Raw genomic sequence first — 26,383 nt, 5'->3', positions numbered from 1 at the left:
CTTTTTTTTACAAGATGATATAGTTTACTGATCCTGCACATCAAAATAAGTACTTGAGAAAAATGCAATTATCTAGACGGGGACAAGATAAGTGTTCCTTTTAATTAGCGATTGTGGCCTCAGAGATAAATATTCCCCACAGTAATTTCTATTTTCTGCAATTTCATGCTGAAAATGTGGTTACGCGTATTAGGCAAAGTTTCTTTCACTTGATTTTTAATTTGATCAACAGGAAGATGAAGGTACAAGCCTGGGAAGACCAAAGATTTACTGTACGTGTTATCAGCGCAGTTCTCAATCCTGTAGATGACACTGGGCCTGTATGAGCTGGTAAAGAGGCTTAACTCCCAACAATGGGGTAAATTAATTTGAGTTAGAAATAAGATTAGCCCCTTGTTCACAGAATTCATGTACTTATTTAAAGAAATGCCTCTAGCTGTCTAGGCTCCTTTACTAGTGATGAATGGAATTCAGGTCCCGCTGTCAAAAACGTTACCAGGAAAACGCGCCCATATGTGGCAATTTTTCCACCCCGTGCCTGAACTTTTACATGTAACTCTTGAAATTCTGCACATTTAAATGGGAGGTAGTTGAAATCCCGACCACAGGACTCACATTGCATGCCCGGACTCCCGACAACAGTCAGAACCCGGCGCCAGCATCATGACGGTAAGTAGTGGTGTTACGGGGAGGTTTAGGGGTTGGGGTCAGGTACTAGGGGGGAGGGTTAGCAGTGGGGGAGAGAGAGTTAGGTTTAGGCACTGGGGAGGGGGGGGGGGGGGTCGGTATCCTAACCCTTCCGGCATCCCATACCGAATCAATGTCTTTAATCAAAGTTTCATTAGAGAGGTGTTTTATCGCATTGGATTAAATGCAATTTACAGTGCAAAAAGTGTTCCATAGGAAGACCACAGTACCTTGAGGTCCCGCACTTAAATACACCCAAAATATCACCTAGCCAGTATTCGGCTTGAAACACGCATATTTATTTAGCTCCTCTAATCAGGAGATAAAGTATTTTGTACCAGCTGCAGTTAAATGGAATTTCCACCTTCAAATAGCATTACTCTATTAGTTTGTACATGAAAACTATTTCTATCTATTCTTTGATGCAACTTTTAACCACAGAAATTACGGCATTACTTTCCCAGCTCCCTATTGTGCTTTTAGCCATGTACAGGGAGTTCGGAAAGTCCCTCCGCTTGGACTGTGTGTGACAGTCCAAAATTCAAATAGGGGAGCCACACCAACTGCCAGTGTGTCCCGGCCGGCGATGTTTGGCAGCGTTTGGGGTGGCAGTTGGTGTGGCGCCGCTATTTGGATTTTGGACTGCGCTGTAGCCCCACCTCTGGAGCCGCCACCGTCTATCACGCACTTAGCACACAGTCATTGCGGAGGGACTTTCTGAACTCCCTGTAGTATGTTATCCAGCAGAGTTGCTGGAGTAACACACAGCTTACTGTGATTATTTCTGGCATAAAGACTTGACTGAAGAGCACAGATAAAAGTTACACAGATACAGCAATGTACAAAAAGTAAAAGTTGTACGAGGGCACAGGTAACAAAAAAAAAAAAACTCCACAAAACTTTCATGCCCTTCCCCCTCCATGCCTAGTGGAAACAATTATGACCAAGCTTGCAATACGTCCATTTAGAGAAAGTGTGTCAGATCGCCCCAGCGCAGGCAAATAGCTACACCTAAAGGAGATGTCACCGAGTGGGTTAGCCTTTCCTCCAGATGCCCTGGTTTCCTCCCACAATCCAAATATATACTGGCAGTTTAATTTAGCTGCCAACACAAAATTAATCCTAGTGTGTATGTGTGTGAGCATGTTATAGCGAATATAGATTGCAAGCTCCACTGGGGCAGGGACGAATGTGAATGGCCAAATATTCTCTCTGTAAAGCGCTGCGGACTATATGTGTGCGCTATATAAATAACTGGTGATAAATAAATATGCCCCCAACTCTGAATCAGGTTCTATAGCTTTAAACCAAGCTGTGGAAATGCTCTGTCAAATCATCTGCGAGTTTCCAAACTGGACAGCGATGTTCAATAGACGATGATGTAGTGTCTTGCGGGCAAACATTCATCAGGAATGTGCTATTACTTACAGTAATACAGAGCAGCCTGCTGAAAGCTATGGTAATTATAGGCTGCCGGGAACACTAGCCCCACAGAGAAGCTTATTTTAACTTGAACTTTTAGAGAAGATTCTTAATACTTGAACGTTTTTTGTTAGAGAGAAAGAAATTATTTGGACCATACAGGAACAACGTGCCCTGTGTATCAATAAACATGGTGCATAAAATACAGCAGAACAAAGTGCACTTTCCTCACACACTGTAAAGACGGCCATTTTGAGTGCAGCCTTCACTGGCTGAACTCACTAGAACTAGTGCCCTCACTGGCTGCACTCTCATGGATGCTGGGTCAGCCCATAAAATGGCTGCCAACGCTGTGCACAGGGAACAGGTGCATTTTAACGTGCAACTAAAACCAGAAAATAACCTAACACCCTATAAAATTAATCATATCAGTAAAAGTAGCCAACTATTAATATGGTTCAAGGAGAATACCAAGTTGTAAGGTTTAGCCACTACATTTCAATGTTAAGGTGCCCACACACATAGCGATGTGCTCACGATCAGACATCGTGCACGATTTCCCTTGAAAAGTCTCCTCGGCAGCTCTGCGCACGATTTGGTGTTTGCAGTGTCCAATCTTCAAATGATCTATCGTGCATTTAGACTTTTTCCAGTGCATTTGTACCCCATATTGTCAGATCTGCCCTTCGGCAGGGCAGATCTAACGATGCGATGTGCGACCAGCGGGGACGCGCATCACATAGCAATCGTGAGTGGGGACTCACGATTTTGCCATATTTTTACATGATCTGTCGTTCCAATGCGTCGGAATCAGCCAGATCGTGTAAAATATTGCTATGTGTGTGGGCACCTTTACACGCAACCAACTGTACAGTACAATTGTGGGGGTTTGTTAGTAAATAAAGTTGCAAATCTCACTGTTATGGGAATTTAAGTTAATATTTAAAATAAGGCAAAGAAAATAAAGAAATATACACTAATTATAAATAAATTCAATAATCATGTAACAATGGAGGTTTTAGGGCATAAAGGCTTAAGCCGGGTACACTCTTAACCATATGCTCCATGAGCGATATCTTGAGGTGTTTTCCCTTCGCCCGGCTCAAAGACATCGTGCATACACACTAAACTATATCATTCAGTGACGTCACCCTCCTCATCCCTGAACATGTATCGTCAGGTTGCCCTGCATGTTTCGGCGATGGCAGACATCGTTACCGATCCCCGGAAGCCTGCATCGTTAACAATGTCTTGCATACACACTGGACGATATTGAACGATATCGTTCATATCGTCCAACTTATAGTCTAATGTTTATGCGGCATAAAGATTGGACCAACCGTGATACCCTAGATTACCCCCAACAACCCCGTGCTGCCAAATTCCTCAATAAATAATTGTAACATGTTGACAAAAGTATACAGACTTAAATAGCTCATCAGCCTGCAAAACGTACCCATATAAAAGAATCTGGTCCAGTTTCCCATTAACCGTGGTCAATCTAGCACACACACACAGTTTTACAAGAAATATTCTAAAAGACCTCCCATAGAACATTAGTATTCTATCCACAATTAAATATACTAAATAAAAACAAGGTCAAAAGAGTTATTACATCAATATGTCAAACTAAAATAGTTAAAATGAAATAAAAGCATCTCACCTGGTACTAGAGCCAAAATCTTCCTTAGCAGTATTTTCCGAGCTGGCTCCATCTAACCTTTGTGATGGACTGTTCGCAGATTCACCTTGCTTCCTTCTCAAATCTCTCCTCAGCTTCGGACTCGAGACACCGGCGGCCTCCTCGGGCTCACTGTCCGTCCCTGGTGGCGAAACTGAGTTGCGTGTCAGGCACTTTGAGGAATTAGAGCATTTTTGTTCCGGTCTGCCAGTGTCCCTCTCCAATAACAAAACAGGTGGACTTTCCATTTTTAGTACCTCTTTAACAGACACTCCAGTCTCTGGTCTGTCTAAATGGCCCATTTCTTTGGACTTTATCAAGCTGTAGGAAGCATTAATAACTTTACCCGGAGCGTTAATGTGTCTCAAACTTTCTAAGCTGTCCTCCCTTGTGTCCTCGCAGCTCCCACAGCAGACACATGAATTAATTAAACAGTTAGTGGCTGCTAGGCTGAGTTTGTGGGCCTCGTCTTCATCGTTACTTGTTAACGGGTCTGAAGAGAGGGTGACATGGCCGCTGGCTAAATCCGGTGAGGTTTCTGGAGACGCCGAAGTCGGGAGAGACTTGGGGTTAAAGATCACAGTTGCCGAAATCTTCATCCCGCCGGTTCGGTGAGCAATGATTTCCGCCGTCTCTGCGTCCTCGCCATTTGTGTCCCAGCCATTGAGGTATAACTGTGAATCCGTCACTTCTAGGCAACTGCATGAGTTTTGAAGAGAACCACTCGCAAGCAGTATCGTACTCCCATCAATGTTGTTGTTATTGCTTAAATCACTATCAGTGTCTTTCAAAGGATCGTTGTCATCTAAATCCCCGTTTTGTACAAACGTGTCTTGGCATTGAGATGAGGGTTTGGGGTTGTAACAGGAGCTGTTGACCCATGCTATGGTGTTCTCCGAGGTCCTTTGCCTAGAGAGGCCGTCCAAGGCTCCTTCTAGGTCTTCCATGAAGAACACCCTATCCTCCTCATCATTGAGGTTACCCAGAGGTCGCCTGCTTGGGGAGGCCTCGGTGCTAGAATTAGCCCTGTGTGCAGGTGACTGACAGACACTTGGAGGAGAAAGTAATGACGACATTTCATCGCCTACTCTATGAACCATCATATTCAGCTGCTCCAGCTCCTGTTCGTCATACTGCATCGAGCAGGCCAGTTCCAGCTCTGTGTTTTCAGCTTTCAACGAAAGTGGATCTTCTGTGGGTAAGGCAGTGACTAAGACGGGAGAGATTGCAGCGGGCACTTCTGGGTCTGTCCGGGCCGGAAACTCTGTATCTTGCGATATACAAAGGTTCCGTTCTAAGGTGTGCAGCTCTTCTTCCGTTAAGGTCTGAAGGAGATCTCTGCAAAGACGACAACAGATATAGGAAGGAATTATTCTGGGTCTTTAAGCTTAAAGTGCAATTCTAAATACATGATAACCACAGGTACATTATGTGTTGTATATGTTTAGAGACACATAAATGAACGGTAGACACGCAAAGCTCAAGTGTGTTGGACTTCAACAGACAAAGACATTTCAATGCCCACTGGTGACCCATACCACACCCACCGACTTCATCGTATATCTCGTTTTATTGTGATACAACCGCAAACAAGACCACTATAATTTTATGTTGACAGCATGTACATTTGACATGAGTAGCCATTGGCAACACCAATAGGATGCAGTACAACTTACAGCTATATAGCACGGCTACATATGGGAACCATGTACAGGTCAAGGACCACTAAATCCTAAAAGTAAAATTTTAATAAACTAGTAAGAACATTCACGTATGTAAGAGCTTATTTGATAACATTTTGCTATGTTCACCACACTGTCAGTAATCAAAGATCAGTGCGCCCTGTGGAGTCTGCAAAGACCAATATAAATTAATATACTTGCAATGTAACAAGAAATACACTCCTGAACGCAAAGATAGAGACAGCTAGAGACAGAAATATGCAGGTGATGATACACAATAAATGTATAGGAGCTCAGTGTTATAGATGCCTAATTGTACTCATGCAGACAGCATCTGCTCTGCAAAGGAGTAACTTTGCCTGAAAAGTATCTACTCCCTTCCTGTGACCAAGACGAGGCAGACATATACAGACCACACAATTATATACTTGCCCGGAGCCTGTCCTGTTTATGATCCGTGCACACCTGTTTGTTTATCCACTACTCTTACCTGTTTGTGAGCTCAAAGCCACAGTTAACCCTCACCCACTTACACTGCAGTAACATAGGATCAGCAGTACACCACCTTGTGCCCTAGTGGGTAGAATGTTACATTTCACCCATTCAAGGCATCACACTGAGGACTGAGCTCCACCTCTCTCCATGGTTCACAATGGGTCAGTGCGAAATGTTGATGGGATCAGATGCACGTAAAGACCAGGTTTTTTTTTGTCTTTAGTGGCACTGTCCAAAACAGGTGCGTCGTTGTACAAAATTGGTGTAACATATGTCCATCCTTATCCACAGTTATGTCATGTCACACCAGACACCCCCCACCACCACAATACACTGTCTACCGCAATGTCCTACCACACATCACTAAACCATCACCAACACTGCAATTCCTACACCATTAAAGCCAAACACAGTGACTACCCAACAAAAACCCATGCATTGCACCTGTTTTACCCATCAGCAGTAAACGCCAACATTACAATGCTGCATAACCCCCTCCGTTTACATTAATGCCCATACACAGACCAACTACCCGCACATTGCGGTCATCGTTTACTTATAAAGCACCAATATACTACACAGGTTTGTACATGGAGGGGATCATAATGCAAATAACATAAAACAGATGCTAAAGGTGGCCCTGTCCAACCCAGCTCAGAATGACATTAGTCTCACACTTTCCACGCCAAGGGTATTCACAGCACACATCCCTCCAGCTACACATGCGGAACTACACATCCCAGCATTCCCTTCCACAGTTTTAGCATGCCCTAATAGCAAAACTGTGGCAGGGCATGCTGGGATGTGCAGTCCCACAGCAGCTGGAGGGCTGCATGTAAAATACCCTTGCTCTACGCAGTGGGTGCTTCCCTATTTGTGGACAATTGCCCTGGTACACAACATTTATCCCTCACATCTTTACATTTCAAGACAGCGTAAATGTCGGCTTCCAGTCAAACTACTGTGGCGATGTAAAATTAACGCCGCCTGCAAGGTGGCATCTTCTTACTAAATAATGTGGCCTTATATTTGTGATGTGTGACTTTTGCGTTTCACACTTTAGAGTCGAACAAAGTCAAATCCATTGTGGATGCATTCAGTAGAACAGGAAACCTAATACAGGTATGTTAACAACTCATTCCATCCTGTCTCTTTGTATCCTACAGAAATAGTGTTATGTTGAATCCCTTCGGCGGCTTCCTCAAAATACAAAGGTGCTTTGGAGGCGGAGAAACGCGTTATGGTTTCAATCTTGTTCGGTGAGGACTATTAATGGAAGACTTACTATACCACTCAGGACTGAACTTACATTCCCCATGATAGGAGCAGCCCCCCTGTTGATAGCCTTATAGGGATCACCAGCAGTCGGGAGGTAAGAGACTTTACTTGCTTCAACAACCTGGTGTGCTGTATATCCGAACAGCTTATGTGGAATTTGGCCAGGAAGAGGGTTTCTCAATTAAATTTACTATGTATGTTTTCCACCTCCTGTGTTCCTATCAGGGGCGTCCCAAGAGAGGAGGGGACCCGTGTGCACTGCCCGTGCGGGGCCCCCTCCTCTCTGCCCGGTGGCCGGCAGCAGTCTGACGCGGCTAGCCAGCCACCGGAGCCTTAGTAGACTCTGGCCGCGACAGCCACTTTCCGGTATTCTGAGGAGCCCAGACAACCACCGTGGGACCACGAACAGGTAAGTTTTAAATAATATGGGTTCAGTGTGTGCAGTGCGGGGCCCCCCTGGACCCGGGGGCCCATGTGCCCCGCACACTGCACCCATTATAGATATGACACTGGTTCCTATACCTACAAATAAAAGGTATGGAAAGTGTAAATAAACCAAACGCCTATAGGCCAAAGGAGGTACTGCACCACCAGTCACCAAGGAGCATTAGGAACTCTCAGCAATAAGCATAAATAACAGGTAAAACCAGCAGCATGCTAAACATATATACAGGGACATAAAGATCTATGTGAAGAGTGTGCTTTAAAATAGTTTTCATTTATGTTTTGTTTATAGATGAGACACATGGCACAAACTGGGCATTATTTCCAGCTGGAATAATCTAACAATCTGCTAATCAGCAAGGGATAGCCATGAAAGGTATCACAGTCAATTCACACTGATCCTACAGGGGATGACAGCGTGATAATGTGACGGTGGACGGGCAAAGCATTTAAATCAGGAGTAATCAGCAGCTTCATTGTCCTTTATAAGAACAGATAATCTGTATCTGTATCAGATTATGTATCAGAGCACGTTCCAAAGACTGGAGAACACGGTAACAATCACTTCAATTGCTACAGTTTGTAGACCTGTAATCTCTGGAAACACTGAATTTCATTGAGAGGTTATTGCTATAATGTAAGGTCATTTAGCACAGCTAGTATCTCTGATCAGCGTTCCCCTCTGCCCAAGGGCCTGACTCAGAGCTGGATGCAGCTGCGTCTTTAGGCTAATGCCACCACCGATTGTTTGAATACGGAGACGCCCACCTCAGCGTCATGTGGTGGCGCAGATCCGTCTAGGAGCATCTTTGGGTGCACCATCCAAACTTGCACCTTTCCTCCATCTATTGCACCTTTAGTGATAGCACTACTGCCATCAGTGAAACACCCGCATCTGGCTAGCCTCCCCCAACATTAACATCCAGGAACGCCCACTGAAATCCATGGGTCTTACGTCCAAATCTGTTCTGTGTCTCCCTAAGGTAACCTCCAAGACTCATGTGCAGACATTGAATCCACCTGCGAATCGGGCCCTAAGTCTCTGCATTGTAAGCCACTGCCTGGGTCCTCTGTCCTCTCCCCTCTCTGCCTGCCTCTCTCATCAGGCTCCTCACCCTACAGCCTGTCACATGCACCCCTCTCTGGGAACTCACCCAGACTGGGAAACTCTAACACTATATGCGCTCTAACTTTACACCCTCCTCGGCACACCCACCTCACCCTGCCGGCGTCCCTGCCTCTTCTAGCTTCTCATCCTGCCCATCACACTCTTCCACCTCTGGCTCCTCCCCCTGCCTGGTACACGCACCTGACCCTGACGGCCTCCCTGCCTCTTCTAGCTTCTCATCCTTCCTGTCACACACTTCCACCTCTGGCTCTTCCTCCGGCCTGGTACACGCAGCTCACCCTGACTGCCTCCCTGACTCTTCTAACTTCTCATCCTTCCTGTCACACACTTCCACCTCTGGCTCCTCCTCCGGCCTGGTACTGTGCTGTTTCTCCCCGCATACATACATTTAAAAGCAATGGTCCCGTAACGCAAAAAGGATAATTATTACTTGGTTTAAACGCAATGTCAGTATATAAAGAAATTAATGTTTTCTGTAACTATGGCTTAGTAAATGACAATTGGACTGTGTTTGGTACCGTACTGAGGTACTCTGTTCCCACAGCGTTCCGGTGGCATCGGTAAGAAGATCAGAACATACGGCTACGAAATATGAATGTTAGAGAGAATAACTTCTTGAAATGTTGTATGCCATAGTTAGACTAGATTTATTATGCAGCGGGAAAGTGGACACAATCAGGTTGTTGGAGGCTGGGTTGTGTCTTTGCACTGACCTATGAATTGTACCGTAACGGAAGAAGCAAGAAGAGGAACTAATGAGAACCTGCCAACGTATTCTATTGTATTGCTTATGCCAGTACGGGTATATATGTGAGTGCTCTGAAACAAGATGCCAGTCTGCGGTGTTCCTGTTATGCTGTTTGACGGAGGTCTCATTATTGATGCCGGTAACTGGTCCCAGAGCGCACGCGTATGTATTGACTGTACCTTATGACCTAATGTTTGTACAATTTATTTTGCGCTCAATGTTAGATCATAGAGTGGTAACATCTGTACTTTTACCTGAATAATAATCTTTAGCACGTTGGACCGCTATTCAACTGTCATAGAGTTTTATTAATGGTATAATTAAACACATCGCTAATTAGCGACATCTTGTGGTTTTAGAAGGTATAGGCAGGTTTTGTCTTCGAGGTTCTAGGCAGGTGAATCTTAGAGGTTTATAAGCAGGAATGTACTAAAGGTTTATTTACGATTCAACACCTCCTTCTATGGTGCAACCGATGCTGCGACTCTGTACGCAAGTGGTGGATTAGAGACGCAGCCGGTGGGACCTCTCTGTACAAACTACAGCTAGGGGCCTGAAAGAAATTCGTCCCTACTAAACCGATACATTATATTACATAACATTGCCACATACCAGATAAGTTTCATACAACACACAGAAAACATATAAGAATACACACTAAAAATAAAATTATTATTGTATGGTGCCAAAATGCTCCGCAGCCAAAGGCAATGGGGAAAACGTGCGTAGGAAAGGCTCTGCCTGGGAGCTTGCAATGTAGTGATTTACAGTCACTTACACAAAACCGATCGGAGGGGGGGGATTTACACAGAGCAGACATTAAACAGTAAATTGGCTTTTCGGCATTTTCCCCGATTACTGCTGATATACCGGTAATAGTGTAGAGGCACCACCGTTGCAGAAGCAGACACAACCTCTGACATATGTTAGTGCATGAAAAAGTCATTAGTTTCCTACAAAAAGTGCAAACAGAGGGAGCCCAATAATGACAAGCTGCATACCTATAGGCACGCACACTGTGGTACCAATACCGTTATACACCCCTAAATATAATGTATGACAGCTGTATGCTCTTATCAAAAAGTTGTCTACCATATCAGATCCTGAGCACCTCGGTGAGCAGCTTCGCTCCTAGAAACGAGGAACGATGGCTTCAATCAACAGTTCTCTTATTTTTAAAATGTCTCGTCCCTGTGATGTGCTTTTGGCAACGTCACACGTTGCATGAATGCTCGTTAAGCCCACATAATCGCTCCCCTGGCTGTGTGTAGGCGACGGATGCACTTTAGAAGTACAGTGTAGTGAAGCTTTCAGCAACTCTTCGCTTAAAGGAAAAAATGTACAAAGTGCGTTCATTCCACAGTCTGCAGCGCTGGTTACGTCTCTCCTGTTTTGTTTTGCAGGTTTTAGTCTCAATAGGTAATGATGGCCTCCATATATCTGTCAGCAAATGGACCTGATTATATAGGTGCGTGCTACCCAAACACCACGCATGGTGCTGGAAAATAATTCAATTGTAATAAATACATGGCCATAAATTTGATCAGCAGGCCCATGCACACAGGTTCCCAAGAGATTTGCACGCTAAACATGCATGCCAATAAGTCAGATACTGTATGTGTGCACCTAACAAAGAGAGGTTGGGACGGCAGGTGACCAGCTGTGGGGTTATACCAGACGCGGGTTTATACATTGTGTCAGCAGTTTCGGAGTTTTCAAAAATAATTTAATATCACCTAAAGCGCTAGTGATGACCAGAGCAACCAATCAGATTGTAGCTATCATTTATTCGAATGTATAATTTAAATGCTAGCTAGAAGCGGATTAGTTGCTATGGGCTAGGTTTGATAAACATTTGAGAAAATGGTGCTATCTACTTGGGTTTTGTCTGAGCGGTTTTTAATTGCAGTCCGTATTGAGAGAACGCATTTCGCCACAGACATTAATGATAAAGACACCTGAAAAGTTCATTCTTCCACTGTAGGAAATCCTTCGAGATCCAGGTGTCAATAGGTAAAAATCTGTAATAATTGCTACAGATATATTATATTTTGATGAAAGAGATTTACATTGAACGCGTTTAAAGAGATGATCGGTTCGGTTTTGGCTCGGATATTCCTGCCAAGTTCGGATCTTAGAACGAGGCAAAACGTCTCACACAGATGCTCGTGAAAGTTGACACAGGACAAACAGAATGGCACGCTTGGTCACAAACGCTCTGCTAACAACACAGGGGTCAATCCAATAAAGTGCGAATTGTGAGGTGCTATTTTCACTTCAAAATCGCATAGCAAATTCATTTTGCAATCCAATTAGCATCTCGCACGGAACCAGACTGAATTCACAACTTTCCACTCGCACCTCCCAGAGGGTGAGAGATGGAAAGGAAAATCTTTATTTTAAAGTTAAAATGTTGGAACACTGTGCTGAACCCCTTGGACAGCCCCCTAATGACTAATTAGGCATTTGGAAGATTCCAATTAGCTTAATTAGTCCAATAATTACATGTCATTTTCTTGGAGTGAAAAAAAAAAAAAATTCCTCAAATTCCCCACAAATCAACTTTTTCGTTAGTTTAGGCACCCCAAATTTAATTACAGTATTTTTTTAATCGAAAAAATTGTTTATAATTTTTCTACATTTTTCAAGTTGTCCTCAAAGTACCCTAAAATCACCCTTTTTCCTACATTTTTGAATTTGTCATTTAATTCGCTTGAGATTAAACAAAAAGTTAGTTTTTTTTATCATTTTCTTGCATTTAAAAAAAAACAAACAAACAAAAAAAATCAGCCATTTGGCACCATTTAAAAACCTACAGTACCTTCCTAATGCCCACAGCAAGCCGTCTATAAGGTCCTGCTAACGAAATTATCCATTTTGGGGGGTCAAGGATGGTCTCCCCACATTTTCAAGCATTTCTCTCAATTCTTATTTGGCAGTCAATTCACACCGCTCCGCTGCAAATAGTGCGAATAGGCATTTTTAATTGGCTTGGAGAATTCTCTGGAGCGCGCTTCGCTGCGGAGTCTGCAAGTTTACAGAAACAAACTCGCTACTCGCAATTTGCCCCTAATAAGACTGACCCCACAGAGTGCTAATGACATAGTAATAATGATCATCGTTCCTTTGGAACAATAAAGAAAGTTGTTATATGAAAGAAAATAAATGAAGAAATCTAAATGTGTCCAGTTAGCAGGGACTACACAAACAACCAGTGCGGGCAATACGGGACGGAACAGCTTGTAATCTGCCGAAATGCAAAAGATGAAAACTAACGGGTAAACGCAGAAAAATAATAACACTAAGGCTTCCACTCCCTGGGAAAATAGACCTCACACTGCATTCTGTCTTATTAGTGCTCAGCTGTTATTTCCCAAAGGAACAAAAGTCAGTCACTCGTGAGTTGGATAAATTAGGAAGACCAGCAGAGCAGTTACTATAGACAAACTGGTTCAAAGACGGTCAAGGACTCTGATTACTGAAAGCCGACAGGACCAAGGAAGGAATCGTCATCAAAGCACTTCTGTGGTTTGTTCAGGCCCTTTTCATCTCTGTACAATATACAGAGAATAACCTGCTTAATGGTGCTATTGGCCTTGAGATGACTGACTTATAGGCATGTATTGGCATCCCTGCACCAAAGAGAACTAAATAAAGGAGAACTAAGCAACATTAAGCACCCAAAACAAACTCCAAAATCCGGAAACCCTATTCTGCAGCATATTCCTGACACAGGGGATCCCCCCCAAAGGCTCAGGGGTAGATTTACCAAAGAGCAGTTTGTCAAATCCACCGATCATTGCAGATTGCTTTAAAACGGCCATGGAAATAAATGCTGAATGAGCCCGATTTAGCATTTATATCTATTGCTGTTTTAAAACTAATCGGTCAAAGTCTCCGATGATCGACAGCTTTGACAAACCACTACTTCGTAAATCTACCGCTCAAAGTCATCGCTCAACTGTCTGACCCCCATATGGTGGTGGTGTGAACAGGTACCTCCAACCCCTTTCTCTGAGGAAGTTTGTTTCAACCGAAACGCATTGGGAGTTCCTGTTCATTTTTCATAGTCACTAAGCCATAGTAAGGACTTCTGCCAATTGGGAGCTCCCCTTATTTCAAAAGGAGACGTAGACCTGAGCATTCCTACTGTGGGAATTGGGTGATATACATGTGATCCTTTTGCTATTTTTCAAGATTTTACACTGTACATTAGGGGTGGGCAACAAGCAGCCCCCCCAGCTGTTGTAGAACTTCACATCCCAGCATGCCCTGCCACACTGTTGCTATTTGGCCATGCTAAAACTGTTGCAAAGCATGCTGGGATTTGTACATGCTTTTATTACACGTTTATAAAATGTGAAATGACCACAATGAGAGTCCTTCTCGTTTGTTTGGAGCTGGGCTGTGTTACAGATGTGAAGATCACAGAAAGTGGATGAACAAGTGCCTTTGAAGAGGACTTATTTGCCATCTCCGACCCCAAAGTGGTTATTTCAAATCAGACAAGAACTACTTCATTGACTATTAACTACGTAGAACATTTAGCTATTTTCCAAATAGTTGGTTTTCAAATATATTACTACAGGTATGAGCGCTTTCCTGTACTGTTGTTTTAGGTTTATTCTCTAGATCCAATTTTCTGGCAAGGATCTTACAGGAGAAGCAGCTTTTATACATTTATACTATGTTATTGTACTGTATTGATTTGATCTAGCGCAGGGATGGCCAAGATGGCGATCGCGATCGACCACGGACACGCGACCGGTCGATCACAGTGGACGTCTGGGAGCAGCCAGCAGCAGCCAATAAGAGTCAGGCAGATCCTTACTGGAAGCTGCACCCAGGGCTAGCGTAATGCACTTAGCCGGCGCCAGGATGGAGAGGCGCCGCAGCTGCCTATTCAATTTGCAGGGTACCCACTGAGATTTTGTTACCAGCGGGCGTCCGGCAGCTTCTTCCCTGCAGTGGCTACTCTAGACTGGAGCTCACTCCTGAGCTCCACCTAACGGTTCTAGCAGTGAACACTATGTCTCTCCCATATTGCCCGGCATAAGGGGCACTACTACTGGGGGCACTGCATAAGGGGCACTACTACTGGGGGCACTGCATAAGAGGCACTACTACTGGGGGCACTTTGTAATAGGCACTACTGGGGACACTACATAAGGGGCATTACTATAGTTGATATTACATAAGGGGCACTACATAAAGAGCACTACTACTGGGGCACTACTATAGTGGACATTACATAAGGGGCACTACTGGGGGCACTGCATAAGCGGCATTGCATGAGGGGCACTACTGGGGACACTGTATAACAGGGACTACTGGGGGCACTACTATAGTGGACATTAAATAAGGGGCACTTCTGTGGGCTAGACGTATAATGGGCACTACTGTGTGTCGTAACGTGAATAAGGGACACTACTATGTGGTGTAATGTGAATAAGATTGTGCTACTGTGTGACGTAATTTGAATTGAGGATACTATGTGCGATTTCAGCAGGACAGACTCCATGCCCCTTGCTGCGAGGTCACACCCCCTTTTTACAAGCCACGCCACCTTTTTCGAGCTGGTTAGATCACAAAAGGTTCTAGCTTTAAAAGTAGATCACAGAGTACAAAAGCCTGGCCACCCCTGCTCTAGCGCATTGAGGGTTTGCCATTTGTAACATATATACAAGTGTTGTGTCCTAACCACATCGCATTGCGCCAGACGCATTTTCCGCATAAATATCATGCAAAAAAGACGCACAGTGCTAGCAGAGTAGCTTGGGGCCTGGCACGTAGAGGGGGTTGTATGACATGACTGCAGCAATGATGTACGAGATATCTGTAGGATTCGTCTGAGAGCAGCAGACATGCAGGAGGTACAGGGGTGCAGGGGTGAGTGTTAGACGTCCCTTTTTTCTCTCTCTCTCTTACCAAATTATTATCCTCATCTGCCAGCAGCTTGCAATCCTCAATTTGATCTAATTTCAAAATGTACATTATGAGAGAGGAAGAACAGGTGTTTTGATGCACACATGCCGGCCAGCATACTAGAAAGATCATCTTCCTTAATTAAATGACAGAATAGATTTATTGAATAAGAACTTGATGTCTTTAGAGCCATGACATGAGGCTAAGGCATAGGGACAAAACAAATTCGTATGGATCTGTGCATGACCAAAATATTATACTTACAGCTGCAAAGTCTGCTCCACCTGCGCTGGCGGGGAATTACGGGACATGTGGGATCCACAGGGACAAATGTACAAACACATTTTGCCGTGCGTAAAATAAAGCAGAAGGTCTATGATATATATTTTATCAAACATATTAATTGCTTTACACATTAAAATGTAAAATTTAGCCTTTCTTGCTGCCTGCGGTGTGTGTTTGGGGCTGCTAGGAAAGGAATGGAGAAAAGGGGGTGTTCAATCCAAATTAATATGCTAACAGGCACTCATTAGAACAGGAGAGCGGTGTAGGAAATTAGCTCCAATTAGACAAGGCCAGTATTTGCAGGATGCTGAAGGCTGAATAAATTTGATTTAATCCCCAGGTATCATCTCACCATCACGCGAGTAATCACGAACAGCATGTCATTAGTAAGAGGCAAGACGGAAGCTTAATATTCCACTTGTCTGCTCCAGCAGAGACTTTTTAAATAATGCCTTAAGAAGCCGTTTGTTTCTGGTGGTAATTATTACTATAATGCAGTGCTGAACAAAATACTGGGCGGCTAGAATGTGATGCTATGGCGCAAGTTCAAAGCAGCTGGCGCTAATTATTATTACAGCGGGAAGCACATATGTCCTGGCGCACTAGGCTGCGCACTGCAGGGCAAGGCATGATGGCTGCTGCTGCACAAAGAGCTAAACGTCTTTTTAACACGTATAGTCCAGTAGAAGAAGAAAAAAACAAAAACCTTGTGAACACACCCATTAAGCCACACCCACTAATTTGAATGCCACGCCCTTAACAAATCTGATGACTCCTAAATATACTCTCCGGCTTCCAGCATAAGGGCTATTTCACACAAGCTGGTTTTCACCGGCCGACAAAAGAACAGGCAGTGTCGGCCGTTTTTTTTTCCCACCAATCGGTGCCTTTCACATGCAACAGCTTTGGGACGTTTTTAATGTTCTGGGTTTTTTTCTTCATGTATTGGGCATACACAGCAGCAGCACAAGCTCAAAAGAGCCGTCCGGTGTGTGAGTACGGAAACATTGTAACATATACTTGACTGACTTGCAGTGACATGGTACGGTAGCCGTCCTGGTTAGTGGATATTTCCAGCGACCATGCCGTGTCCGTGCCACCTGAAAGGATCCATCCTATTTCAGGCTTAATTAAAATTAATACATGGCAAAAAGAAAAAAAAAAAAAAAAAATCGGCAGGTTTTTTTCCCGGACGGTGAAAACCGGTGTGTGTGAAATAGCGCTAAGGCGACATATTTGTCTACAATAACAAGTTAGAAGGTGGATCATTTTGGGATGCTCGACCCCTATTCCAAAATATGGAAATCAGTTGCGTGTTTGGATTAGCTGGGTGCATCTGAATCCCTGCCACATACCACTACTATAATGTGGCTGCTGCAATCGACTTGGATTATTCATTATATTTGCAGTCAGCAGCGATCAAACAGATTTCCAGTTCACCTCTTAAAGGGGAAAGCAACGGAAGTTTGGATTTATTTGAACTTAATTAGTATTTTCATTTTCTTTTCTTCGGGTCTGGTATATTAATTGACTTTTTACATGATAATTATGATTTATTATTAACGCTCTCCAGGCCTAGATGGACTATATTGTGTATGAATTGTGTAATGTAAATTCAGCATTTACTACCACCACTGACAAGCCAAACATCCTGGCTAAACCGGGGGAAGACAGAACTGTTCTCTCCGAGTGTAAACCGGGCAGGCGGAGAAGCTACACCCATCAGCACCGTTATGCATGAGAACAACCAAGTCTCAGAGCTCCACTGAGCGGAACAAATTTTTACAACCCGTGAAATGCAATGGAACAGAGAAAGTTGATTTACTGGAGAAAATGTAATCCGACAGATCCATACATAAAACATTTATGGGTTTTATGTTTGTGTGTAATTCATACAATTGTTCGGCACTTGACGGAAGAAAAAAAATAAACCCACGCTGTTATATAAGAGACAGCTATAGGATAAACCTCCACATTAAGCACCCACGCTGTTATACAAGAGACAGCTATAGGATAAACCTCCACATTAAGCACCATTTACCTAGCACACCATTTACATAAGTGTATACTGTGAAATGCACTTTGCGTATTTAATGTCTTTTATGCATATGGGAAAAACTTGTAATAATTCAACAAAATTGCAGCGTGTGGATCCTTCGCTCATTGAAAAAGCAATAACACTCTAGCAAGACTTCGCCAACAGACGCAGAATCATTTCAGTCGCATTAGCGCCCGTAATGCCAGACAACATTAAATGAAAGGCAAGTTTCCCCACATATGCTGTCAGTTGCTCAAACTGTATTAGAGAAAACATCTTCAGATAAGATCACAACCTGGTGACTATTAATTACCCACAAGAACAGATGCATGCAGCGCGCACAGTCCAAGGTTCCTGGAACAATTACACAAATTAATAGCAATGATTCCTGCACTCAATCAAAACAACAGATTGGCACAGAACTAAAAACGACTCAAAAATAATTATAACTGAAAGACATTCAAGAACACAGTCATTCTCTATGATCGTACTGCCCTGCGCACATGGCGTTTGCATGTCTCGCATTATTTTGAAAACGCACCATGGGCTTATTCTACTGCTACCCGCAATAGGCAGCGCAACATGATCACGGTCTAAATTTGGCCACTCACATGGGTCGCCAAATTACACGCAACCAGGCGGATCATCACTATGCACAAGCAGATAGCGGACCCTGTCTGACCATATTTACCAACAGGATGATGACCCAATTGATTTGGACAGGATCACTATAGGGCAGTGGTGGCGAACCCTGGTACTCCCAGACTTGTTGGGCTGATTTTACCTCCACCACATCTGGAACTTCTCTCTCCCTAAATCGCTCCTTACATTTAGCTCTCTACATTTGGGACTGTATGTTTCAGGGTATGATCAGTGTCTGGCTAATTTATTGTGATGCTTAGCACTTCTTATAAGCAGCGGAGTAATTAGTCCTATTATTTCAATCGTTACCATTTTGACATTATTTGTATTACGAATTAATGGTTTCATTTAATAAATCAAGTGTGTAATACTTTATTCAACTCTGTGATATTAAATATTTATTACACCGGACTAGAATTGATGGGTTGAGTGACTGATACAGCTGCCGTTTCCTGTTTTGCAGTGTAAGTGGACGGCGTTTGGAGGCTGGTGGAAGAGCTCAGTCATGTTGAACAAGAGCTGGCTGGAGTTGGGAGATGTGTAGGCCAGCATCCACACTTTGTGTCATGGCTGTTATTGAAAGCCAATGGAGAGACTGATAGAAGCAGCAGGCAAAGATAGGCAGGGTGACATGATCCAACAACATTAATCTTGAGAGGAATAATCGTTGTCTAGTACAGACACAAGAACCTTCGAACTTGCCTGATTTTTCTTAGCAATGTGTGGAACGGCCGGAAGAGTTCAGACATATCTTCGGCTTTGCGATCGAGGTTTAGTGGTCCTTCAGCGTAAACAACAAGCCCACTGTTTAACAGAATAAAAACAAACAATGGTCATGTTTAGACGACGAAAAAAAAAAAAAAAAATCCAAAAACACCCCCTGACTATTACAAGAACATAAAACTAGATTATTAAATGCACCAATGTAACTTTTATTTTTATTCCCAACGGAGTGTTTCAAAAATTCTGTCAAAAATTTAAAACTTTTGCTTTTGCCCGGTCAGCAGTCCCGATGTACCCCTCAGGTTTTACACCTCTCAGGGGGGGTGGGAGTAGAACAATTGTTTAGCAATTTGCAGCGTTACGCTTCTTGCATACGTAAATGGCCGTTCGGCGTGGCCACCAAACGCCTGGAGCAGACAGCGATTTGGCCTCTTCTCTGAAGAAAAAAACAAAACAAACGGCACAGTTTACGTGCCCCATGATGTTGCCTGGCTTGGACAATACCTTCGTATGTGGGGAGAGGAGTCATCGTTTGTTTAAATCTTACACAGCACCCAACTGAATATGACCCACTGGACTACTTCTCTGCTGCTTATTACATAAACCCCAAAGTCATATACACAGACATGATCAACAAGTGTTTCCTCCCCCAGTCAGGAGCACTGATACACTGATAGGCAACAACAGGAAGAACCTCCGGGACAATGGGTTTGATTCACTACGAATAGCTATTGCGATCACGCACGCAGATGGCCGATTGCTACGCACCACTGCGAACACACTGCAATCGCAGAGACAACGCAGACCCACTGCAGTGTGATTGACAGGAAGTGAGCGTTTGGGGGTGTTGACCGGGGGGCGCAGGCGTGCCAGTCTGTACAAAGGCCATTACAGGGGCGTGCATAAATTAGCCACTGCGACGGCATACGCAGATTGCGTACTCACTGCGTGAGGCGAGGTTAGCAATTTCTGAGTAAGGTCAGACCTGTTTGTGATTGTGCTTGAGGGGCCGATGTTACTCGATGTTCCCGATGTATACGCAGGATTGGCAAGTATTACAGATGTGCGGTAGTGGGCGTCTCTATGCTGGCTTTGGGCGTCTGTATAATATTAGCTTTGCGATTGCAGTAAAAAAACAAAACAAATTAAGCCGTAAGTTACTGCAGTACCTGGTGCTGTTAGTATATATATATATATATATTTATAGTCATTACCATATTTTTGCAACAGACCTGCGTGCGTAATCGCAGCTGAGATCGCAATCGCCATCTGCAATGAATCAGGCCCAATGAGCGGGGAAAGAGGATTATTCTTTTAATAATTTAGAATATTTTCGGTACTGTGCTCCAAAATAAACAAAACTCACATTCAAAGCCCAGGCATTCCCGATAGTAAATAAGACCTGCTATAATCATTTTTTTTTTATCTTATAAAATGAATAACTATTTGAAAATAAAAAATACTTGCCATACGATGGCTAGTCTGGGGATTGTAAACATTAATGCTGGTTCATAATCATCAATCATGTCTTGTGTGAGGTATCCAAGCTTTAAGGCTCTGTGTAGAAAGGTATACGGAAAAAGAGTTATAAACAGAAGAAATATTCTACAACTTCATATAGCGTGTACATAAATGCATGACCTCGCCTGCTGGACAGATAATAGATGTGTCACACTGTAGACAGCACTGCACAGCTCTGTATAAATATCGGCTACATCATACTTTGGACAATCCTAGTGTATGTGCTGAGGAAACAAAGAGCTTTCCAGTTTGGCAATCCGTGCCGAGCAACCAGATCACTTGCAGCTTAACCTGGTCCAGTTTGTGCCATCTCCCAGCTGTCCCTATTTAGGCAGGAAAGTGCTGTATAGGGAACTATCCTGCCGTCATCCCAGTGGTCAGAGCATTTCTGTCCCGACTACTGAGATAAGACCCTCCCGTATGGCCGCCAGTAGTGAATGGCTTCTGGCAGGATAGGTGTGTTGGGGGCGGCCAAGCGCTTCTGAAATGCTAGACGCGCCCACTGGAACCTAACAATTCCCCTACTGCACCACAGCCTAAAGCCTTTTTTTTTTTTTTTGGACCTGGTGTCCAGATTTAGGAAACAAATATGCTAGTAGTCATGTGTTTGTGACGTTAGATGATGACTACAAACAGAATGCAACTACAAACAGGAGCATGTTTTTAAAACCGTTTTACCTAAATTAGTATAATGTGGATTTTAGGGTCTGTGCAAACCGCAGGTCAAACGAGTGTCCAGATTTCTAATTTAACATAAGAGGCATCCAAAACTTAGTGATCTCCCTGTGGCACAAATTGTTCCCCATGAATTGATACGCTATATATGAAACAGACCCAAAAAAAAAAAAAAAAAAGGTTGTCCGGCACAAAATGGCTGCCTTATGCCTATGTGAGGTCACTAGTGACTAGTGTATTCATAGGGTACAGCCCACAAAATGGCTGCCTACCATTTCTGATGGGTCCACTTTAAGGGAGCGTAGAGAATGCAAAGCACAGCTGAGTAATACACATCTGTAAGGAGCTAGGAAAGGGTTTTTACAGAAACATTAAAAGGAAAGCTGTGCCCTGCCCGGCTGCCACAGACTAAACACCATTCAACTTTAAAAGGATTAAGTCTCTTTGCTTTAAGCCGACTATCCACTACTTTAATGTGTAACACGGAGCGCGGCACTTTAAACTCAGCTTTTCTAGCAAGAAATAATTCAATTACAGTGTAAAACGCAGTATATACAGAGATCTGAGAAATGTGCAGGCCAGCACAGAGCTTTCACCAGCATACGCTAATACCATTGTACATAGCACAGCGCTTTCTATAATTACTTTTTCTTCTTTAGAAGAAAGATCTTTAATTAACGGCTTACGCTGAGGTTCGAGTCGGGATATACGTTCTCATTACCAGCACCAAGAGACGACAAGTTCACTTTATTTGACCCCAGATGATTGTACAGTAGATATAGCAGAATGACTGGATGCTTCTTACAAATGGCAATGTCTCACTTGGATAATGATTTGTTAATTTAACACAGTGAAAACATATAAAACAAGCTGCACAGGTAACCATATAAAGAGAGCTGGGTGTATGGGCGTAAAGAGGTGCGTCTGACACAACAATCAGCCTGCAGCTGAAGCCTCTGTCCTGCTGCAGACCCTGCTCCTTCCATTATATGACCCTCAGTCTGTACCCCTTCCTCACATCATGTCACTGCCCCATGTCACATGCTGCCCTGTCCTCACTAATACCCCTTTTCCACTGCTTTGCCGGGTCACACCCGGGGATGACGCTCACGCGCCCGTCCCCGGCACGATCCGGCTGAGACCCCTGTCAGACAGGTGGCCCGACCTGGCACTAATGCTGGGTCGATGACGCCATAGGCGTCACGTGATCAGCCGATGCTGGGAAATCATCTGGTCTCTAAGCGCCAGATCTCCCTATGCAGAGAACGGAACCCGTGTCGCATCGACCAGAGTTACCCGTTCACACTGCTTCACGAGCCGGGTTGAACCCGCGTTCAACTCTGCTCGTGACCAGGGTTGAAATGCTGGGTCACTCGTCCCGGCTTATTTCAACCCTGCCCTTTCACACAGCAAAATAACCCGGGTAGCTGCACGCTCACGTGCAATATCCCGGGTTATTGCTGGCAGTGGAAAAGGGGTATTACACATGACTCATCTCCTGATACACTCTGTGCTGCTGGGAACCTTGCTCCTCTCACTATATAACTCAGTCTGTGGCTTCCTGCTGCCTCCATTCCCCACCTCGCAGCATATTACTGCCCTAATCACATGCAGCCATGTCCTCACCAAAACATCACTCATTTCCTGATACACTCTGTGCTGTAGGGGACTAATGTTCTCTTCAACAGGCTTAATGACTACACTTACCTTTCAACAGTTTCACAGAAAAGGACAATTACTTCCTGCTGCACATAGTACTCTTTTGGGGATTTTACAGGTACCATAGCTGACACATAGCTGCAGAATGAACACAAAAAGAACAGAAAAGTAAGTGGACATTTTTCATTTAAATTAGTTTACATTATATTTTTTTGTAAATCTGTCCTCTAACTGTAATTTGCCCCAGACCCTATGAGGTGGTCCACATTGACTCATTAGGCAGGAGGGGTAGAGGGAGCAAGTTGTGCGGAGAGTGAGGAAGGAGGTCTGACTGGGTAGGAGAAGGATATAGAGGACAAAGAGAAGGTTTAAAGTTAAGAGGAGAGGCGGGCTAGGTCAGCAGGAGGAGAGCTGGCCGGTCTGGCAGGAGGACAGGGGCCGTTCGGCAGGAGGAGAGGGAGGACGGGGCGGTTCGGCAGGAAAAGAGGGAGGCCGGCGGGCCGGTTCGGCAGGAGGAGAGGGAGGCCGGCGGGCCGGTTCGGCAGGAGGAGAGGGAGGAGAGGAAGGAGAGGAAGGAGAGCAGGCCGGTTTGGCAAGAGGAGAGGAAGGAGGGCATTGGTTTGGCAAGAGGAGAGGAAGGAGGGCAGGCCGGTTTGGCAAGAGGAGAGGAAGGAGGGAGGGTAGACCGGTTTGGCAAGAGGAGAGGTAAGAGGGGGGGCAGTCCGGTTTGGCAGCAGAAGGGTGGGGAGATTTGACAGCAGGAAAGAGGTGGCTGGCTAGACAGCAAATTCAGTAGTTATTTATATATAATTCCTGGTAATTATTTGCTGGAACATCATCATCAGGGGTTACATTAGTGTACTTATGTGAATGAACTAATACACAAAAATCAGCACTATTTCATGTCAGCAACATAAAAGAATGAAAGTAGACTTATGACCAACATACATTGCTGTGATATTTATAATGTGTGCGAAAGACCTGGACTTCAAAATTTACAGTTTTGTGTGACAATTGATTTCTTCACAGCTATAACTTCTCTGTCTAAAAAAAGGATCAGAAATTTCAAAACAAAAAGTGAAGGAACGTTAGCAGATGTTCTGAGCGGTGAAGGCTACATACCGTTCCCTAAAAGCTGGAAAGTGCGAGAAGAGACTAAATTTAGTTTTTAAATACAGATAGAAAACATAAAAATCATCCTACCAATGTGTTTTACCTTAATTCAAACTCAGCAAAGAGAATATCAAAGTGTCTGAGGGAGTCTTTCATTTTGTCCGTGTACATGTTCAGGTCTCGGAGGGCCTGGTCCCGGATGATGTTCCTGACTTCCTCAAGGCTTCTGGTGAGGTCCTTCGCTAGAGGCCTCATTGCCATGCTCTCTATTTCCCGGTTCATGATGATGGAACCAGCAGCCAAACACTGTGGGGAGAGAGGAGAATTATCAGCAACGATGCAAAGTGACTGCCCAAGACCATTCCTCACATATTCTGCTATGGAAACTAAGCACTGTATAGGGAATAGCTCATCTAACAAAAACACCATTTACTTGCCAAAACTGGATTTAAGAAAAATATGATTGAACTACTGATAAGAAATACCTGGGGGAGACGTGGCCAGCTGCGGAGTCCTGCTCACTCAGGACACCTGTGTAACCATAGCCTCCGGCGTTCCCCGGAGACTTCCCTGGAGATTGCTGCTCTGTAACCCCTCCGGTGGCCCTACAAGGAACCGCCAGGAACTGAAACTGGTATGCTGCTGTGGAAGCCCGCGGAGGTGTGAGACAAGCGGCTCTACAGTACATGTGAGTAATAAAAAGCCCGGCCAATCTGCTCAAAAGCCAGGAAGCAGTACATAATGGCAATAAGATCTTTACACATTCTGTAACAAATCTTATGGGGCAAAAACAGGGTCAGATATTACTGGTCGATTTGTACGATAACGATATCGATCATATCATTATCATCAAAATCGACCAATTTTTGGCTCTTTCAAACGGCCAAAAGATGATCGATGCGCGGACACGGATGGTCTATATCGACCATCGCCCGTGCATGCAGGCCGATCTGGTTGATATCTACCAGGTTAGCCTGGTTACTGTAGGGACCTTCGATCATCGATTGCGGGTCGTTCTAGACGTTTGGGGGGTTGGTGCATGTGTTGGATGTTCAATATTGAACATTCAGCACATGCAGGATGATCAGACAATGATCATCTGATCGGAGGCATCGCTTCGTGTGTACGGAGCTTTACCTTCTCTTTGCCAGCGGCCCCCTCAGATGTGTGTCTGGCATGGAGAGAGACCCAGGAACTCTGTAGTTTGATGACTCTCTCAGGGGCAGTCTTTAGAGTGGGATACAGGGTTTATACAAACTGCTAACCTATATAACTCCCAATCTGCTAGTGCTTGTCGTCAGGAACTAAGCACCCAAACAAAAAACATCAAAATAAAGAAATAAAACCTAACTAATGCTAGGACTTAGCCAGTGCCTTACTCCAAGGCACTAAACACAAGACTGAGCTTACGGAGGAATATAGGGGGTTATATAGGGCAGTGTTGGCTAACCTTGACACTCCAGTTGTTATGGAACTACATAACCCAGCATGCACTGCTACAGTTTTGCTATTAGGGCATGCTAAAACTGTGGCAGGGCATGCTGGGATATATAGTTCCACAACAGCTGGAGTGTCAAGGTTAGCCAACACTGATATAGGGGGTGGGAGACAGTTTCAACTAGCTAGTGTCTGACTCCACCCTTCACTATGCATAACCCAGATGTAAGGCATCCCCCAGATGGATGAAAAAGGAATATTGCAATCAATTAAAATTAAGTGCTTGAATTGTACATCAACCACAAAACTGCCCCTGCCCCATTTGCAGGAAGTATATTTAATAAGCAGGATCCATGATGTAAATTTACAGGCCACTATGACCAAACCAGTAATACATAAGATCTATGTCTCATGCACAGGAATCGGTATGAACTTGTGTCCGGCGGTTCAAATCCCGACATGGGTGAATATCCCGATCGTCCCCAGGTAAGTATTTACTAACCTAACCTCCCCTCCTAACCCTCCTTAGGGGTGCCTAACCCTAACCTTCCCCCAGTGCTTAACTCTAATCCCCCCTCTAAGTGCCTAAACCTAACCCCCTCTTGCCCGCCGCCTAAACCTAAGTCCCCCGGAGGGGTGCCTAACCCTAACCCCCCCTTCCTCTAGCCTAACCCTAACCTCCTGTGGGGGGGGGGTGCCTAACCCTAAGTCCAGTCCCCCCTGGGAGCCCTAAACCTAATCCATAACCCCCCACCCCCCCGCGGCAGTTCGCAGCGGCGCCCGGCGTCAGTAAAATGAC

The 26,383-nt window shown here is 44.3% G+C and overlaps 1 protein-coding gene across 3 annotated transcripts in view; it reads right to left on the bottom strand.

The window, feature by feature from the left end:
- ZFYVE28 (zinc finger FYVE-type containing 28) overlaps window positions 1-26,383 on the bottom strand; it is a 201,091-nt gene that overhangs the window by 48,838 nt on the left and 125,870 nt on the right. For 2 of the 3 annotated variants that reach the window (XM_088454967.1, XM_088454968.1), the window contains exons 4-8: window positions 24,251-24,453; window positions 23,083-23,172; window positions 20,647-20,736; window positions 19,159-19,260; window positions 3,773-5,128 (exon numbers count right to left, since the gene is read on the bottom strand). In XM_088454967.1, the coding sequence (XP_088311093.1) occupies window positions 3,773-5,128; window positions 19,159-19,260; window positions 20,647-20,736; window positions 23,083-23,172; window positions 24,251-24,453 (1,841 nt within the window). The remainder of the gene's footprint in view (window positions 1-3,772; window positions 5,129-19,158; window positions 19,261-20,646; window positions 20,737-23,082; window positions 23,173-24,250; window positions 24,454-26,383) is intronic. The other variant, XM_088454969.1, reaches the window with a different exon arrangement.

Source organism: Taudactylus pleione, unplaced genomic scaffold, assembly GCF_031769625.1.
Source record: "Taudactylus pleione unplaced genomic scaffold, aTauple2 ptg000638l, whole genome shotgun sequence".
NCBI classification, from domain to species: domain Eukaryota; kingdom Metazoa; phylum Chordata; class Amphibia; order Anura; family Myobatrachidae; genus Taudactylus; species Taudactylus pleione.
The sequence above is the reverse complement of the archived record's forward strand: the minus strand, read 5'-3'. Positions and strand labels throughout refer to the sequence as shown.